Raw genomic sequence first — 18,180 nt, 5'->3', positions numbered from 1 at the left:
GACACCCCAAGAAGACTGTTTCCTCACCCTGTCAGCACTTAGGAATTTAGACAGACAATCCCACACAGACTGCACGCAGACAATCTCCGGTCTCATAGGGCTGCCAGGAGGCCTGCCCTTCACCGTCAGGCAGGGGGGCAGGGGGGGGGGGGGGGGGGGCGACCACCCCCCCTCGTGGCCCAGTTTTTGAAAAACGCGCGCTAAAGTGCCCTCCTGGACTCCAAAACGCGTGCTAAAGTGCCCTCTTGCGAGACAAAACACACGCTAAAGTGCCCTCTTGGGAGCCAAAACACACGCTAAAGTGCCCCCTGGGAGCCAAAACACGCTCTAAAGTGCCCTTTTGGACTCCAAAACGCGCGCTAAAGTGCCCTCCTGGACTCCAAAACGCGTGCTAAAGTGCCCTCTTGGGAGACAAAACACACGCTAAAGTGCCCCCTGGGAGCCAAAACACGCTCTAAAGTGCCCTCTTGGACTCCAAAACGCGTGCTAAAGTGCCCTCTTCAGTGGCGAGGATGCGCTATATGTGCCCTTTTTTTCCTTTTCGCCCCTGCCCTTCAAAAAGTCTGTGCACGCCACTGCCGTCAGGCCCGTTTGTGCTGGTGTTTGCAACACATGCACTGGAACCTGAACATGTGGAGGAACGTTATGTTCAGCGATGAGTCCAGAATCTGCTTACGGCAGTTGGATCTTTGGGGCCAAAGTGTGGAGAAGACACAGAGAATGCTATGCTGATTGCTGCACTGACAGAGTAACAGGATGACGATGTCAGGCGGCATCTCCCTCACTGGAAAAACCAGGCTTGTCATCATTGGAGGCAATCTCAATGCAGAGAGATGTCGAGATGAGATTCTGCCACCAGTGGCAATCCCATGCCAGGCTGTTCTGGCTGTGTACGGTTCTTCCACACGCTACTGAGGCTCCTGCTTGTGAAATGAATAAATTGTTAAATTGTCAATATGTCTTGTCTCTTCAGGCTTCAGTTATCCAATCCACCAAACAACACCAAACAAGACTCAATAGCAGAATAAGCTGTTTGCCATTGGCAGAGAAGATTTGGCAAATTTTTCAACCCACACTTAACTCTGCTGGCCATCCCACAAATGCATGTTCCTTACAAATGTGGCACCATTTAAAAGGGAAATATATTCATTTTCAAGACAAGAATCATTATAAAATGTCAACAGTTGTTAGTTGTTTGTTTCATAAGTTTCCTACAAAGTGTTTGTATGAAGTGTTTAACCTTCATTTGAGAATTTGCTTGTGCTCCTACCTTGAGCCAGGACAGATTTGGCCACCAGAGCGTCTTTCGTCATCTCAGCTGCTTTTGCGATTTAGGTGTATGATGAATGTGGAAGCTTAAAAAAAGCCACCAATAGATTTGTTTCTGTTTTTTCTTTTGTTTCCAGCCATTATATTACAAATGATTTCACAATGACATTAAATGCTCCATGTAATATAACACATGTTAAACAACTTTTCATTGAAAAGAAACAGTGTTTGACACACAGATGGTGTGTTGGGATCTCTGGCAGGCTCATGGGAGTCTGCCTGTTTTTAATCTCATATTTGCGTCATCCTATTCAGACCTGAACCCTAGATACACTTTGAGATCAATCCCCCCTTCTGGCTATTCCGACTGAAGATCCGTATAATGTCCTCTGCAAACAGTTGGACAGATGAGTACAGGTTTTGAGGGTGTGCTCCCTTATTCTCTGGGTGTATCCATAATCCCCACATGTAGACTTGGGAGGGATGGCTGAAAGACAGCATCCAAAACAAGCAAGAGATAAGTGAGAGAAAGCCCTGCAGAGCAACAGACGGATGTGTTTGAGTACTCCAAAGTGAAGAGCAAATATGGTGTTACCGGAATAGCAATACTGAATCCCCATGTCTTCCACAGAGGATGTGGCATTCACATTTTTGGGCACTCAGACGAATTGTCTTAAGGACGTCACAAGCTGCGTCTGTGCCAACAAACAAGGGCTATACAACCTCCCTGAGCGAGGCGGTGTGACTGACTCACAAGCGCTCATCTAATCACTGTTCTTTTGTTCTCTCGTGAACAACAAACTCAAGACCCACACTTCATCTTGGCCACGCAGGCACTTTTACTCTTGCTGGATTTGCCGTATGATTCAGACACAAAGACACATCAAATCTGGAGTGTTTCTTCGGATGCCAATCTGCCTTTGCAGTCTCTTGCAGCGTATTTTTAGCATCATGCGTAAACCATCAGAGGAGCGGACAGATCGTCGGACAGATGTGCCCCGCCTTCACCCCGCCCTACTCTTTTACCCCTGACTCAAGACCGGATGTACAGAACTCCTCCACACATCACAATGTGTACTGTGAGCAAGCGCACACATTCATGCCCACAAACACTCATGCATGCACTCAGATATTTTTGTGAGTACACACAACAACAGGAGGAGTGTGTTTCATTCATAAATTCAAGGTTTTTTTTGTATGTTTCCTGCTCTCAGCTACATCATCACCACAATTAATATTAATAAATAACTGTTTGATAATCATTCTGCACTTCCTCACCTTCCCCACCTCTTTCAGTGGTTCTAAATCCATAATGCACTTTAAAACATTGCAAGCTGGTTCGACTTAAAAGTTCCCCTGCAGCCTTGAAAGTGTGAATTAACTTAACATGAACATGAAGAAAGAAGTCGCTTAATTTTCCATTGTGGACAGTGCAAAGCTGGCTGTCTGTCATGACATTCATATGCTAGAGCCTTTGTTCCCTGCATACTCCTTGTCCTCCTCATCCCTCCCATCCTCTTCATGATCCCCCATTTTCTGAGTTTTGTGGTAGTTTAGAGCCTGGACTACCTGTAGCTGAAGAACGTCTTCATATCTCGCCGGTTCAACTTCTTTTTAATATTGGACGTCCATCAGCATCTCTCTCCAACCATCGGTTTTGAAACTTAGTGGGAGGCTTGCCCTTGGGTTTCTTCGCCTTGCATAACAAAAAAATGAACAATGTATAATTAACTTGAAATCTCCAATAATGTTTTATTGTTTCAATAACGATACTCACTTTGATTTGAGCCAGAAGCAGGTCTGCAAGGAAAATTTCGTCCTCTGCTGTCCCTCTGTCTTGAGCAGCCATTGCGACAATACTATTTTAAAAAGCAAAGATGTCAGGCCAAAATAAAAGGTGAGAATGTGGCATACGACACCATTATGGCTGACTGGTAAAATTAATTTTCATTTTTATCATGCATGTGCAATGACAACATTACATCTTTTGGTTCTTACTTCAATTAATGTTATGATTAATTCATTGGGTATTTATGTAGAGTTTGTTCAATGAAAGTATGTTAGAAATAATTGTATTTCATTTTTTTATTCACTCGTCAGAGGCTATTCAATGTTTGTCTCTATGTAGCAGTGTACTGATTAAAGCCCATCTCCCCATTGTATAACATGATTGAGTACTGAGTAATTTTTGTGAATTATTACTTGGCCAGTAATGAATTATCCTTGCCCTACCTGACCTGTGCTAACTTAAATGATGACTATACAACCCAATCTGTGTAAAAATGCCTCCTAAATCTGACTCCGGCGGGTTTTGGAGAATCCCGTTGGGTCATAAGATTGATCCGACTGCAATATATTGATGATTTATGCTGAGACTGGTCAGAAATAAGATCAACCAGAAACATCAAATTGATGCTAGCTGTAAAGCCGAACGTTAATACAACTTCTTTCACTGAAGCTAGCTTTCAGCTAACTGTAAATAAATGCTAATAGACCTGCGGCTCTCGACCGACAATTGAAATGTAACTCACATGATGATACCCCAAGGCGTGAGAGTATCACGCCTGGGATCATCAAACCGTGACAATGACACGGTATCTCAAGTGGACCTGCGTGTGCTTCCACACGCTTGGGCATGATACAAGTTATTATAATGTACAGAGTTGAGGTGGTGTTCAGAAAAACAAATTCGATAAACTTAAGATATTCTGCTCAGCCAACAACTGTTTAGTCACGTTACAGTCACCGTCGCTCTGCAGTTTGCACTTCCTCAGCTCGAAGAGTCAGTTCTTACTTTGTCACAGTTTGCTGTCACTGTTCCTGCAGGAGCCAATTTTGTACCAGACTTTGTCCAAAGGCAATACAAGAGGCTGCTCACACATTACAGGAAAAGCATGTCTCTTTCCTTCAAACTACAGGATGAAGACGAGTCTCTGGAGAAGTTTAAGGCAAAATGTTGCTTGTACATTGATTGCCAATCCAATAACCTGATGGTTGTGTGCAACATCTTGCTGATAACACTTCCGTACTATCACTTCAGTATGATTTTGAATGTAGGTCTTTTATTTGTCAATGAGTACTTTTACATTGTTGCACTGGTCTTTTTACTGCACTATAAGTGCAGAGTAATTCTTCCATCGCTGGATGTTTAACTGTGTATTTTGAAAGCTGCTGTATAGTATTCTACATTTCACGATAGTTTTTATGTATAAATGTACCTCTGATTTTGTTTATTTACTTGCATGAATCTCTGTGGTTTGAGTCTCCAGCTTTTTGGGTTATGAAAACCAGTTGCATGAAATAACACTGTATGAATTCAAGCAGTCTCTTTTTATTCTTCTTGAGTTTTTGTCATTTTGTTATAGTTTGGAGGTTTCTCACTGATTACCTTGTGGTAGTACTTTATCCAGGGACACACACAAAAAGGGGGTTGGGCTCGTTATTGTGTGTATGACCTCATAGTCTCTTTGTTGTGTGAAAATAGTCAGTGTTTCCACTCCAAGTGATTTATTTGGTCAGTCTTCTTCCGTGCTCTTCTGTTTGGTCAGGAGCAGAGGCCCCATTGCCCCACAGGCTCATGTTCCCACATGCTGAACAATGGGAGCTGGTCGGTGCAACAGTGCAGCAAATGATGTTCATCAATTATGAATGTCACGTTGACTGCAGCACTGCATTGTCTCACCATGGTTATAAACCTATTCTCCTCTTTCTTTCCATCTCAGGCCCTCTGACGTCAGGGTGCCAGTCTCTGTGCATCCTCTGCAAATAAGACATGTGCAACGGTGAACGTCAGTGAACACGCCAATGACACGCAAGCGAGCACGCCAACTCATACGAGCCAACACGCAGGCTTGGCCAAGAAGAGCATAAGCATGTGGGGGAGACTGTGTGGCAGGCGGAGGGAGAGGAGTGCTAGAGTAATAGGGGTTCAGACAAAGACTGAGTGACAGCATATGAAAGGCAGGCAAACATACAAAAGAGAGGAAGAAAGGCAGAGGCAAGAAAACTATGATGGAGAGTCGGGGGAGAATGAGTGGGCACAGTGTGTGACAAGCGCACGTCTTCAAAGTCTGACGACTTCAGAGAAATTCGCTCTGCTAATGGCCTGCACCGGAAAAACTGTAAATATGTCCCATGACCACCCAGGCAGCTGCTTTCACAGACAGAGGGCAAACACCCACAGCTCTGCCGTGAAATAGCAACTTGGAAGTATGGCAAGAGTAATCATATCGGTCACGATGCAAGTTTTTGATGTGCATTTCTCGAGGTGGTTAACACTGGCAGGAGAAGATGAGAGGGGATGTCCACGGTCATCCTTTACTGCCATCTGCACAGCTCTGTGAAATTAGAACCCACACTAAATGTCTTTTTACATAAATGCTAGTTCAAAGCTGCTCCAAAGGCTGCTTGACAATTATTTTTTAGCTTCGTGTGAAATATTTATGATTCACTGTGGTCACCATCGATATGTAACTTCATCAAAATATGCTTTGCACTCTGGTGGAGAGTTAGCTACAGCAAGCATCCAGTTAGCTTAGCTTAGCACAAAGACTGGAAACAGTTAGGCTGGCTCTGTCCGATAGTCACAAGATCTGATTTGTCACTGTCACATTTCAGTTTTTGTACTGATTGATCAAAGAAGATTCAGCCACCTGTGCTGGAAAGCACAGTGGTATTAATCTTCTCGACTCACTCCCAGAAAGAAGTGTATTTCCCAAAATGTCCAACTATTCCTTTAACCCTATAATGCCGTGGGTATCATATTTGATACATGCATTTCTGAAACGTTTTGCATTACCATATGGTAATGTCCATTATTTCTTGGGTCGGGCATTATAGGGTTAATGCACAAACACCCTGACATCAAAGCATAACTTCATTCTTGGATTGCTTTACATCATTACATTATAATTCAATGTTACAAATGTGTTTAGATACCAAATAGTTTTCTTTGGTTTTTGGTTTATTCATGTTTCCTTCAAACTGTCCTCAGTTCTTTTCTTTCTTTTTTTTAAAGTGCTTTACCACATTTCCCAATCTACCAAGAAGCAGAGAGCAGGTCTAACTTGTCACAGTCAGAAATTATGGGATGAGAAGAGAAAATAGCTGTGAATAGGAGCAGGAGCTTAATGTTCTGGTGTCTTAATGGCAATTTTGTATGTTTTGCTTCTTTCATCTTTGTGGAGGTCAGACAGTTGTCTTGACACTGTTACCTTAATGTTTACTGCAGATGTTTTTGGTTGCAACATGCATTGCATCTATGCTGACAAAATACTGAAATCACTGCATGGTAGGCTACAAAATGGAACCGTAAATGTAAGGTTGATTATAAAGCTTGTTGTGTACAGATGAAAACCTTCTTTCTCCAAATCAGTGTGCCTGGAGGGCTCAACAGGAAGAACTCTCTGTGCAAAAAGCCATTAATAGATTTCTGGAATTAGTCCAAAATAATGCCTTGATCATTAAACCAGAGAAGCGAGTTGTTGTTGTCCAGATATCTGTATGTACACGTCTGTCTATGCACTCTTTTAAAACATGTTCACTGTCTTGGCAATGTTCTCAGTACAAGAACAATCTTTTTGTCTTTCACTGGTTTCTATTTTCTCTCACAAATTCAAAAGCTGTCTTAGAGTTGATCCAAAAATGCTGATGTTAGTTAGTTCTTGTTAATGGTAGAGATGTTAACAAGTTCAATTCAGTTTGATGCAAACTGAAGCATCTCGAAAACTATTGGATGAATTGAAATTATGCATACACACATTCATGGTCCCCCCAGGATGAATCCTACTGACTTTGGTGAACCCCTAACTTTTCCTCTAGCGCCACCATGAGGTCCGCATTTGTGCTTTTGAGTCAAATGTTTCTCGATATATTGGATGGTTTGCTATACAAAATATTTAAATAATATATATTGCCACAAAAGAACTATACAAAATATTGCCATAACAAATATACTGCCAAAAATTTGAGGAGTATTTCACAGTTTTAACAGAAATTGCACATGGATTGAAATTACGTGTGGTGGGTATGGATAAATAAAGTGTTTACTCCGTTGCACAGCAATAAATGTATATATATGTGTCAGAGTAGAATAAAAGTATATATGCGTAGGTTGAGTACTTCAAGAGAATGAAAATGTAATATTGCACAAGGTACTTCGTGTATGTGATAGCAGGCTGAAAACATAAAAGTTAGCATGCTGACGTTAGCATTTAGCTGAAAACACTGCTGCAGGTGCAGCAGCAGCCACTAGCATGGCTGTAGACAGTGAGACCTTCCTACATACACAAATAGCAGATGTTACTGCCAGATTGGGAGACAGCAAAGCTTGTATCTGCTGCAGCCAATCACATGACATAACTGAACCAAACTTCAATGTTCGATTCAAACAAACCCTACTTGGTTTATTAACAACAGTGATACTGCCAACTTTATAAAGACCTATGGAACGTCCTATGGATTAATGTCACTATGTTGTCTCAGATTTAAATAGAGCTACTGGTCAACATGTGCATGCTGAATGTGACAGAGAAAATTCAGAGCAGAGGAAGTCAGAAGAAAGATGCTGTTCAGTGCAATAATGTATGTGGGTTGATGATGATGATGATTTATCTTTAGTAAATGTTGACTGGAAGGAGTGAGGGAGCTTTCGTCACACAGAAGAGAAGAATAAAACAGGAAAGAGGAGGACGGAAAGGTGAGAGCAGATTAAGGTGTGAAAGTTGATGAATAATATGTGAGCTGGAAGACAAGTAAGATCAGGGGTCCGTTCGACCAAGCATCTCTGATCTTGTGTGTTGGTGTGTATGTGCACATGTAGGCATGTGTCCTTGCACTTGTAAACACATGCATGAGTGTATGCATCATCATCATCATCATCATCATCATGGTGAGAGTTAATCTGGTGAGGGGGTGTGCTGCTTCTGGGACACATCGTCACATTTTTGTCCTGGCGTTTGCCCCATTCTTCCCCTTCCCTGAATCATAACAGTGTACCCCAGAACCCACGCACACACATCAACACACACCACACATCGCTAACTCAGTCACCCATCCCTCTGCATAACACGGCCCAATATAGCTGCCTGCTGCACATGTTGAGAGAAGTGGCTGGTGCGAGGAGTGAACACAGTTGAGACCGCTGACCTACAGCCAACACACTCCCACTGTCACATGGATTTCTTACACTTCACAAACTCGTGCACCACACACAGCACATAACAAACACCATCTCCTCCCTTTAGAGTGGTTTGACGAGAGCCGTATATGACATAATTCTTTCCTAACTTTTTCCTGACTGTTGACTGGAAACTGACTGACTGTTGGTTGATCGGATGTCAAAATTAAAGACTGATGATTCAAACTTCTAATTCCCTTTTTCCGGTGCTTTTATTGTGAAAGTGTAAAATATTGCCTATGGTTGGATTAATAATCTGTATACACTGTGTTTGTGCTTATGTGCTAGCTCACTGCCATTTGCCCATTATTTGCATTCCTTTGCTGCATCTTGAGCAACACAAGAAAAGAGTGAAACAACAAAGAAATTTTCTGTTTGATTGTTTCTTTATTTTTTAACAAAGCAAAACACTTTCCATACAAGTTTTTCCATTGAAAAATACACAATCTGACAGCATCACAGCATCCTTTATGTTCTATGCAGAAACTCAGTCATGGTTTGGGTTGATTGGTACATCACGGACTAATTAACATACGGGGTTGACAAGGACCGTATGGCCTCCGTGACTAATGCAGATGACAAACAGGTCGATTAGCATTGTCCTCAACAGATTGCTAATCTAATTTTCCAAAAACACACGGTGGAGTTAGAACGTTTCTCTAATAAAGCTTTGTTTTCTGTGGTCTGTCATACCATAAAATACAGATATACTGATTAATCAGTGAAATCAAATGAAACCCTCAGATTTACCAAATTTGTTCAGAAAATAGTAAAAACAAAACAAAAATGAAACAGATTTCCATGCATTTCTGAAACTTTTTCAACTTTCAAATCACTTAAAAAGAAATACACATATCCTCCTGCACACATACACACTGATGGAGACAAATTGCAGGTCAAAGTGTGATGTTACAGGACGAGACCTGTGGCTTCATACTACACAAAGAGCTGTGTAGGATTCAGCCCTGGTGTCGTTTTTACCTTATTCTGTTCCAGCTTGGAAATTCAGACGAGCAAACAGACGTATGCTGTATTTTAAAAGGAAAACAGGCACATACACACAGGCACTCATTTCAGTAAGAGACCTGATCAAACAGGTCTTCTCAGGACTTTGGTTACTAGTGTACAACTGTCCAATCCCACACACACTATAAAAAAAAAAAAATCAGAATCGGGAGCATAAGCCGTCCCACTGTTCGCAGTGAGCGTCTGTTTCCTGCTTATGTTGACAATCAGCTCTGATATGTTGAATCCCATCAAATTTGAAGTATCTAGGCTGTCTGAGAGAGGAAGAGACGTGACTGGAAAACATGAAGGGCGAAAAGGAGTTTCCACATTTCTTTTGTTTGTCTCCATTTACAATCTAAGCATATCTTCTATCACCACTGCCTGCTGTTCACTAAATGGTACTAAAATGAAAAGTAAAAATCCACCTAGTCTCAAATACACAGCAGTTTTCTGACGAGTATATGTACAGTGATTATATCTACAAGTGTGGGTGGTGGTTTGCTGGCATCTCTCGATCACACGAGATTTTGAGGCTGCGGAGGGAGGAGAGTCGCTCTTGGCTGCACATCTAATGATCCTCTCATCCTTTTGCTGCCTTCTGATGAGTATCTAAAACTCACTCTGCTCACATGTTCTTTTCACTTCTCCCTGCAGTTCTTTATTTTCTCTTCTTTTCTCCAGAGCGTCTCATCATCTGTGTCAATCCACATCTTTCTCCTACTTCTGGTAGTGCCAACGAGCCTCAGCATTAACCGCCACTTATATTCATGATGAAAGAAATAAATTAATTGGGGTTGATGTTAGCAGTGATTGGACGGTGAGCACTGGTCAATATAGAAAATAGCTGTCGGCAAGTCACAACGCCTGCGTTGTTTACAGCTGTGATATATATAAAAAAACATCTGGAGACGCCACCAGCTGTCTGTGAGTTGTGTCTCTGTCATTTCATGATGCTGTTGTAGGTTTCTGCCTTTGTACTGTCAGAGTCCCTGCTGTGATCTCTGCCTTTTAAAGCCTGTACTAATAAGCAGCAGCTACTTCAGCTCTAAAATCCTGTCCTGCTAAACTCAACTCATAGCTGGTCCTCAAAACAGCCCCCTGCTGCCTCACCTGTCTCCTGTGTCAGTGTAGCGCCCCCTGCAAGTCAAGGAGGTAACTGAAAGGAATCAAGATCCAGGTTTTTGTTAGAGTTGGAAAGAGTAGGGGGAGAGATGGGAGGAGGAAAAAGGGTTCAGGGGAGAGAGGAGTTCAGCCAAAAAGGAAATGGAGGGTGAATGTGAGGATGGAGAGGGAGAGGATGCGGAGGAGGGATGGGGTTTTGGGGACGGAGGAGGATGTGGGGAATGCTGGATTGTCATAGCCTGGGGGGCACTCCAGCTCGAAGCAGCGGATGGAGGAGTCTTCGTTGCCGTAGTTGGCCCAGTATTCTTCTTGGTCCAGCTTGGGGAGCGCCACCTCATGCTCCGACAGTTCATACTTGGTGGAGAACGATTCGGTGGGAGGTTTGGGGAGGTTATGAGGCTTGACGGCGGAGAAGGGGAAGGCCTTAACCGTCTCTGTGCTCTTCTGGTACGAGGCCTTGGATGAAGATGCGGGCTTGTGCTTGGAGAACCACCAGCGGGTCTTGGTGCTGAAAGTGGTCGTGGTGCTTCCAGCCAGAGAGCCGGGGTCAGGCAGAGGGCAGAGGGCGAAGTCCAACTCACGGAGAAATCTGAGGTCCTGGCCGCGACGTTGAGATGGGGAGGTGCACATGAGCTCAGAGGAGGAGATGCGGGCCTTGCGGAACCACTCCCAGAGGGGTCGAGCCTCACATCCGCAGGACCAGGGGTTCCCATTGAGGCGGAGGAACTGGATGCCCTGGGCGTCTTTCATGGCCTGGCCCGGCAGCTCGGCCAGGGAGTTGTTGAACAGGTAGAGGATTGTCATGCGGCCCAGGTCACGGAAAGCCCGACGGTTGACCTGCCTGATGCGGTTGTCGTGGATAAGGAGGCGGTCCAGGTTGACCAGGCCTCTGAACACATTTTCAGAGAGTGCACGGATGCGGTTTCCATGCAGGAAAAGATGGGTGAGGTTGACCAGATCTGAGAACAGGTCATCCTGCAGAAAGTGGAGCTGATTCTCCTGGAGCAAAGTCAAAATACAAGAAGATTTAGTGCTGTGGAAACACACATGGAAAAATTAGAGTTTAGTTTAGAAGTTTTACTATCCTGTTTATATGACTTTTCCTAGTACTTATTTTTAATTAAAGAGTATTCAAACAACTGCAGATGTAACTGTATTATAGCCTCATATTTAGCTGAAATGTTGCGCTGTCTGTGGGTTTGATCTTTTTCAGTCATTTGGCTGTAGGTTTACTTAAAGAAGCAAGCATGTCTTGGTCGTCTTTTATCCTGTTTACCGGTAAGATTGCCCTTTTTCCTGTTCCCAGAGTTATGTGTAATAATTTTGTTTCTTATGACTCGCAGCTCGAACTGCTGCCGAGAGCAGATGTGTGGGCACAGGCTCCCTTTTGTGTATTATACACTCATTTATATGCATGGAGGGTTTGGCAGCCACTCACATTGCTCATTTTTTGTAATTTCTTCACTGAAATCAATCTGAGAGTCATCAGCTGTGCTTCATTAATAATATGATGGCAACAGAAATTAGAATTTTGTTTTTACACTGTTTAATAGTGCTAATTGTTCCTTCTGCTGAGATGTGTTGCTTTCTCGATTTTGTGTTTTAATATTTACTTTTATATATTCTAAGTTTGCATTTTTGTGATTGTGTGCTGTGTGCAACTCACTGAGCTGACTTAAAACAATCCTCAAATGCACACCCACACACACGCTTTTATGCTGTGCAGCCTGCAACTTGGCAACTGTGTAGTGACGGATGTGTCCATAAATCAATTCTCCAACACAAGTGTGTAATCCTGCAAGCATCATATGCACATACTTATGCACAACTATCAAATATGTATCTTTGCATGTGTTTTTACATATACGTGTCTGTGCATGCTGGATTTACCTGCAGGTAGAGGAACTGCAGACTGTACAATTTGTGGAAGAGGTCATGGGGGAGAGCAGCCAGCTTGCAGCGATGCATGTGCAGGCTCTGCAGCTTCTCCAAGCCCCTGAAGGCCCCACCTTCCAGGCGCTGCAGCGGGTTATCGCCCAGATCGAGCTCCTCCAGCACCCTGAGGTTACTGAAGGCTCCGGCCTCGATCCATGTGATGTTGTTGCCATATAGCCAAAGCACCTGCACAGAATGAGCAGAAAATAATGGGATGAGAGCACAAAAAAGATTATTAAGAATGTCTGCAGTATTTGTGGGGAATTCAACAGATACAAAATTATTTGCCATTTTTACCTGCGTCTCGAAGCCAAAAGAGTCTGCGCGAAGCTCTGTGATGCGGTTGTTCTGCAGGAAAACGCGTTGTGAGTCATATGGCACACCGGCCGGCACTATGGTGAGGTTCTGGGACTGGCAGCTGACAGTCATGGGCGTAGGGTAACACACACACAGCCTGGGGCATGCTCCCACCCCTCCCAGCTTCATCACCACCAGCCACAGAATCAGCCATAGACACAGTCCGCCTGGAGAGAGACAGAGGCACAGACACAGAGGAGATTAATTCTCATGAGAAGAAAAAACTGAAGGTCAGGTTAGCAGCACAGGGCCATTGTTACAGTAGCTAGTGCAGGTTGTGCACATTGTGTGTGTGTGTGTGTGTGTGTGTGTGTGCGTGTGTGTGACAGAGAGACGGACAATGAAAGACAGGTTAATTTCAACTTCTGGCACCAGACTTTCTTTGCTGTCTGTCCGTCAAACCTGATGCTGTTGTCACTGATTCTTTTTAGCACTGCTGTGCTCTCACCCATGACTTGTTGATGGTTCCCAGAACTTTGGGGTTCATATATAATTCACCAGATTACATTACAGAAACCATTCACCCATTCATATCCACCTGATCACTTTACATTGGTCTCCAATGACAGGGTTACATAACTCTGGATTTCAGCAGTTTAGAATAGAAAAATCCACCACAGATCTACTACAGACGTTTAAGAGACAAAAAACGTGCATCACACGTGCCTCTGCATTAAATTAACCTGGTTTCCTAGTTCTCAGGCATCAAAAGAATGTTTCCGTTGAAAGGTTCACCACACGGAGGGCACGCGTAAAACCGGTAACCAGACCCGGATCAGTTTCGGTTCTTATCAATTTTGCAACAGTTTCTTGGCAGAGCTCGGATAACGGCGCACAAAAGTGGCCACCGCGGGAAAAGTACATGCATGAAATAATAATGAACTTCCCATTCATCTGGTGTGCGCAAGATTTTCCAGAGGCTCACCTCTTGACCTTTAAACAAGTTGGACTATTAGCTGAGCTGGAAGCTGAGGGAGAACTGGAGCTTTTGAGTGGAATAAGACACCTTTCTCGAGTCTTTGTCAGTCTTATTTACCCCAAAGTCGCTATGAGATGAGGAAAAAAGTCATTATCAAAATCATAACAGCATCTCTCTATGCGTAAAGGAGATATGGAGAGATTGGATCGAAAGGTTTTGGTAAACTTTACAGGAGAGCCTAAACATATTAACTAACTTTGATCATGTGTTGTAAATGACTTTTCATACAATGAACACATGAATTGATGCTTAAATTATATTTCAAAAACTAGATTCGTTTTTGCAGCCAAATCATTGCGCAAAAATGCCCAAAACGTGTGCGCTCTGTCTCCTTTTTTATGCTACATACTTTTGAATATTAAAATAAAAAGGATATTGAATACACATCAACCAATTAACTATAGAATAAGTGCAAAATGACACCGCGTAAAAGCACAACAAAGTCTAGAAACTCAGCAGCTTTCCACTGACGTACAGGGTTGCTGAAACATGGAAATATTACCGTGATATCCAAGTTTAAAATTTGACTATTAATCAGATCACTTGTTTAAAAGTGCGCATTAGTAAGTGTCAATCTGCAATAAGCCATCTAAATCACAGAAAAGCATTTGCAAACGCAACCCTGCATGCATGCAATGCGAGGTACTCACTCTTGAAGTTGCGGGCGCTGGAGCCCTTCACGGACCGACGAGTCTCCATCTCGAACCAAAGCCGAAAGCGAGTTAGCCTGCGCGGCGAGGAAGTGCCTGCTTGCTGCTATCTCTGCTGAGGTTCAGCTCTGGTGACCGAGTCGCTGCGGCTTCGAGCAGTGACGGGATGGAGTCCCTGGACGCCGTTTATACCCGCGGCCGGTTCGTCGCCCACACCCGTGGGCAGCGGAGGATCCTCTCTACGTCAGCCCAGGAGGAGGGGTGAGAGTCACCGGAGGAAGCGACAAGAAAGGCAGCGGCAGGGCGGGTCTGGACTTCACCGTGGAATTACCTAAAAAAGTAACGTGTCATGTCTGTCAACAGTAAGATTGTCACTTAATAATTACTCATAGTGATGAGGTAATTGAAGGCACCATAAAACATGGTCTAATTTAATTATTTTCTGAACAAGACAAGAGAATGTCAGGTTTGTCCATTGGGGCAAGAGATTTACCCTTAATTTTGTTTTAGTAGTCTGGTAAAGCAACTCTTCTTTTCATCATTTAAGACAAAGCGCAGTCTGGGTGGGCTGATAATGAACAGTGGAGGAAGGATGGAGGCAACAAACTGTGAGTTTCTGGGGAAAGGTACGAATACTGACTGCATGACAACAGGTTATCAGGAGTGTTTGTGTGGCTCCGCCGTGGCACATGTGCTTAGGAGGGGGTCGGAGGAGGACAGGAGGTGGGAAAACTCATTTGGCATGAAAGCCAAAAAAACTAAATAAATAGATAAATAAGTCTGCCTCGTGTAGTGTAGGCCAGTTTGGAAGGAAGCCGAGAGCCGCCTTCAGAGCAGCAGATGAACATGAAAGGGAAACCCAGCGGTGGAGCGAAATGATCCAACGCAGCAGCATATGGACTCAGGAGGAGAGATGACATTCCACAGTGACATATTTCAGCAGGGCAACACACGCTGTACGTCCAGGTACAGATGTCACCAACAGTTCTTGTTTTGTTGTACATGTGTTCAACCAATGAAATTCAAGATTGTTTTTCTATTAATGCTGTGATGGGCAGGAGTAACGTTTCACGGAGGATGTGATAGAGGATGCTGACGGACACTGACTGAATAAGTCAAAGTTTGTGTCTAAACGCTGGAGCACGCACGCGCTTTGCCGGAGAAGGCGCGGCGCCGCGTGGAGGCGGGACGTGGGACGGGACACGGAGGTCTTCTGCATGTGAAATGTCAGGCTCAGGGTGGGCCGCGTTTACTCACTGCTGAGTCCTCCCGTCGTGGCACAGGTCAAGGCCAGGTCCACCATGATGCACATCATCTGTTCCCAAGTGAACACACACTCACCAAAAAACCTGCTTCCTGGAAGGTCATCTGCAGCCCTGAGCTGTGAGCGCACCGCGGCGCGTAAACTGCGCGTGCGGAATCATGCCGTTTTCTTGGCTCCTGGGTAGTGATTTGGGGAGGCAGACAGCTTACCAATTAGGCATTAGTAGTCTCCACCACCTTGGACAGATAAGTGTGTGTGTGTGTGTGTGTGTGCGCGCGCGCGCGCATATACTGTCTTCACACTGTTCTTGGCCTCGGGAGAACTGGGGGAGGCAGCCAGCTCACCAACCAGACTCCATCTTCAGGGAGGCTGTGGGAGTGTGTGCGCGTGCGTGCGTGCGTGCGTCTCTGTGTGTGTGTGTGTGTGTATTACTCACGTTTCGGGGATATAAATCTATGTCTATGTGGGGAGTCATCCTCCTTATGGGGACAAAACACTTGACTTTTGTTAAGATGAGGTTATGGTTTGGCAAGTGTAATTGCTATGGTTAAAATAAGTGTCCAGGAATGCATGTAAGTGCCCCCAAAAGTTATGGAAACGTGTGTGTGTGTGTGTGTGTAATGGAAGCAGGGAAAAAAAAAGCAAAATGCATGCAACAACATACACACACACATGCGCTCACGTCTCCTCGCCCAGATCCCTTACATTCTCTCACAAGCCCGCTGTGTCAAAGTGATTCATGGGCACACTGGCATTTGAACTGGTGTAAACACAACATGTTCAAAGGATCTGTCCTGATCCTAAAAAAAAAAATGTGTTGCTACTCTGTTCATAACCCCCACTCACGCACAAACGCGCACACAAACACACTCACAAAAGGGTGCTGAAGACCTCCTGCGTGGACAGACTGTGTTTTTCTGTCCACATCAGGGACAACTGGCGAGAGAGCGGACCAAGTGTGAGTGTGTTGATTGTTTTTTGACACAAGGATCTTTGTCTCAAATAGTCTCTCTAAAAGTTTCTTCAGTTTCTTTATGTGTTTAAGTTTTTGTGTTTTTTTTTTTTTTTTTTATTGTCCTCCTCAGAGACCCCGAGCAGCATCACAAATCGTCCGGCTGAGATTCTCCCGTGAAACAAACACGTGGATTTTACCTGAAATGTTACAGCGTGCTGGAGCACTGTGTGGTTGTTAAGGCCTTGGATTAATGTTAATTAAATGCCAAAGTTTCTCCACACTCTTCAAATCAAAGCTATGAAATGCAGCGTTGGATCAAAATGTGTACCAGCGCATGAATCAGACACAATGTGGGTGTCATTTGGGACAGTAAAGGTCTGACAAGACTTTGTTAACGAGATAATGAATCATTTGATATTTAGTTGCTGTGTCAGAAGAGAAGCCTCACTGTGTGATGTTCCTATTTGCAAACAATTTAAATACATGCCTGTTCAGGTTTTAAAGGCCTCAGAATTGTAGATGAAGGTAATGTGGGTGTCCAAATTGATTAGTTTTTGCATGTGGGTTATTTTTCAATAAAGCAGAGCCTCATTGCCATTCCTTTTTCATCCTTTCTTAAATGTTTTAAAAATTTAAATCACATCTGACGTTCTGTTTAACTTCGATTTTTCAAACACAGAGTAAGAGACGGCGAGTGTGTGTTCTGTGTTAAGATTAGCAGCCACAGAGAGGCGGACCAAAAAGGGCGTAAAGATGCAGTATATGGCCAAAAATATGCAGACATGCAGAGGTTGTTGGACATCTCATTCAAGGAAGTTTTATTTCACAAATCGCAAATTTGCCTCAAAGCCTCACGCCATATTTACACAAACAAGAAAAAACTGCACAAAATGAATATGTTGGTATTAATATGTTGCCTTAACAGCCTCTGCTTCTTCAGGGATTTGCTCCCTTTCAGCCACAAGAGGTTTAGTGAGGTCCAGTACTGATGTGGGCCGATAAAGTCCTGACAGCCAGTGCTCCAGTTCACCCCATGTTTGATGGGGCTCGGGTCTGGGCTCTGTGCAGGTCTGTCAAGATCTCCACACCAACAAGTGGAAAGCCATTTCTTTATTCAATGTTAAAGATGACGCTGTTGTATTTAAGGGTCCCTGTAAGGGATTTGTGACAGTGGGCCAGCATGCACAAGACCAGCAGCCCGAAACTGATGCAGCTAAATAGACTTCAACCATCATTAGTTTTATCATTTACACCTGATTGTCCAGCTATGACATACAAAACAAAATATTTTGTGAACAAACGGCAATAGTTACTTTAGCTGTGTGATAAATGAAGTGAAGTAAAAGTATGAAGTACCTCAAGTAAAAGGAGATGAAACTGGAAAACTAATGTAAAAGTACAAATACTTCAAAACTGTATCAAAAAAAAGAGTACAGCACCAGACCAGAGGTACAATAAGTATTC

At 43.7% G+C, this 18,180-nt stretch overlaps 1 protein-coding gene across 1 annotated transcript; it reads right to left on the bottom strand.

Annotated features, from left to right (window-relative positions):
* Positions 1-10,702: 10,702 nt before the first annotated feature.
* Positions 10,703-14,546, bottom strand: rtn4rl2b (reticulon 4 receptor-like 2b). The gene is made up of 4 exons (XM_041944531.1): positions 14,498-14,546; positions 12,809-13,035; positions 12,467-12,697; positions 10,703-11,575 (listed from the first exon to the last, which is right to left on the bottom strand). The coding sequence occupies exons 1-4, from the start codon at positions 14,544-14,546 to the stop codon at positions 10,703-10,705; spliced, it is 1,380 nt and encodes a 459-aa protein (XP_041800465.1).
* Between the last annotated feature and the right edge of the window lie 3,634 nt (positions 14,547-18,180).

This window comes from Chelmon rostratus, chromosome 9 (genome assembly GCF_017976325.1).
Source record: "Chelmon rostratus isolate fCheRos1 chromosome 9, fCheRos1.pri, whole genome shotgun sequence".
NCBI classification, from domain to species: domain Eukaryota; kingdom Metazoa; phylum Chordata; class Actinopteri; order Chaetodontiformes; family Chaetodontidae; genus Chelmon; species Chelmon rostratus.
Note: the sequence above shows the minus strand (reverse complement) of the source record. Positions and strands in the feature narration are given on the sequence as shown.

Coding starts and splice junctions, on each gene's coding strand:
- rtn4rl2b (XM_041944531.1), bottom strand. CDS start 14,546: ATGGAGACTCGTCGGTCCGTGAAGGGCTCCAGCGCCCGCAACTTCAAG. Junction 13,036..14,497: donor CAGCGCCCGCAACTTCAAGA/GTGAGTACCTCG, acceptor GTCTCTCTCCAG/GCGGACTGTGTCTATGGCTG. Junction 12,698..12,808: donor CTTTTGGCTTCGAGACGCAG/GTAAAAATGGCA, acceptor CATTCTGTGCAG/GTGCTTTGGCTATATGGCAA.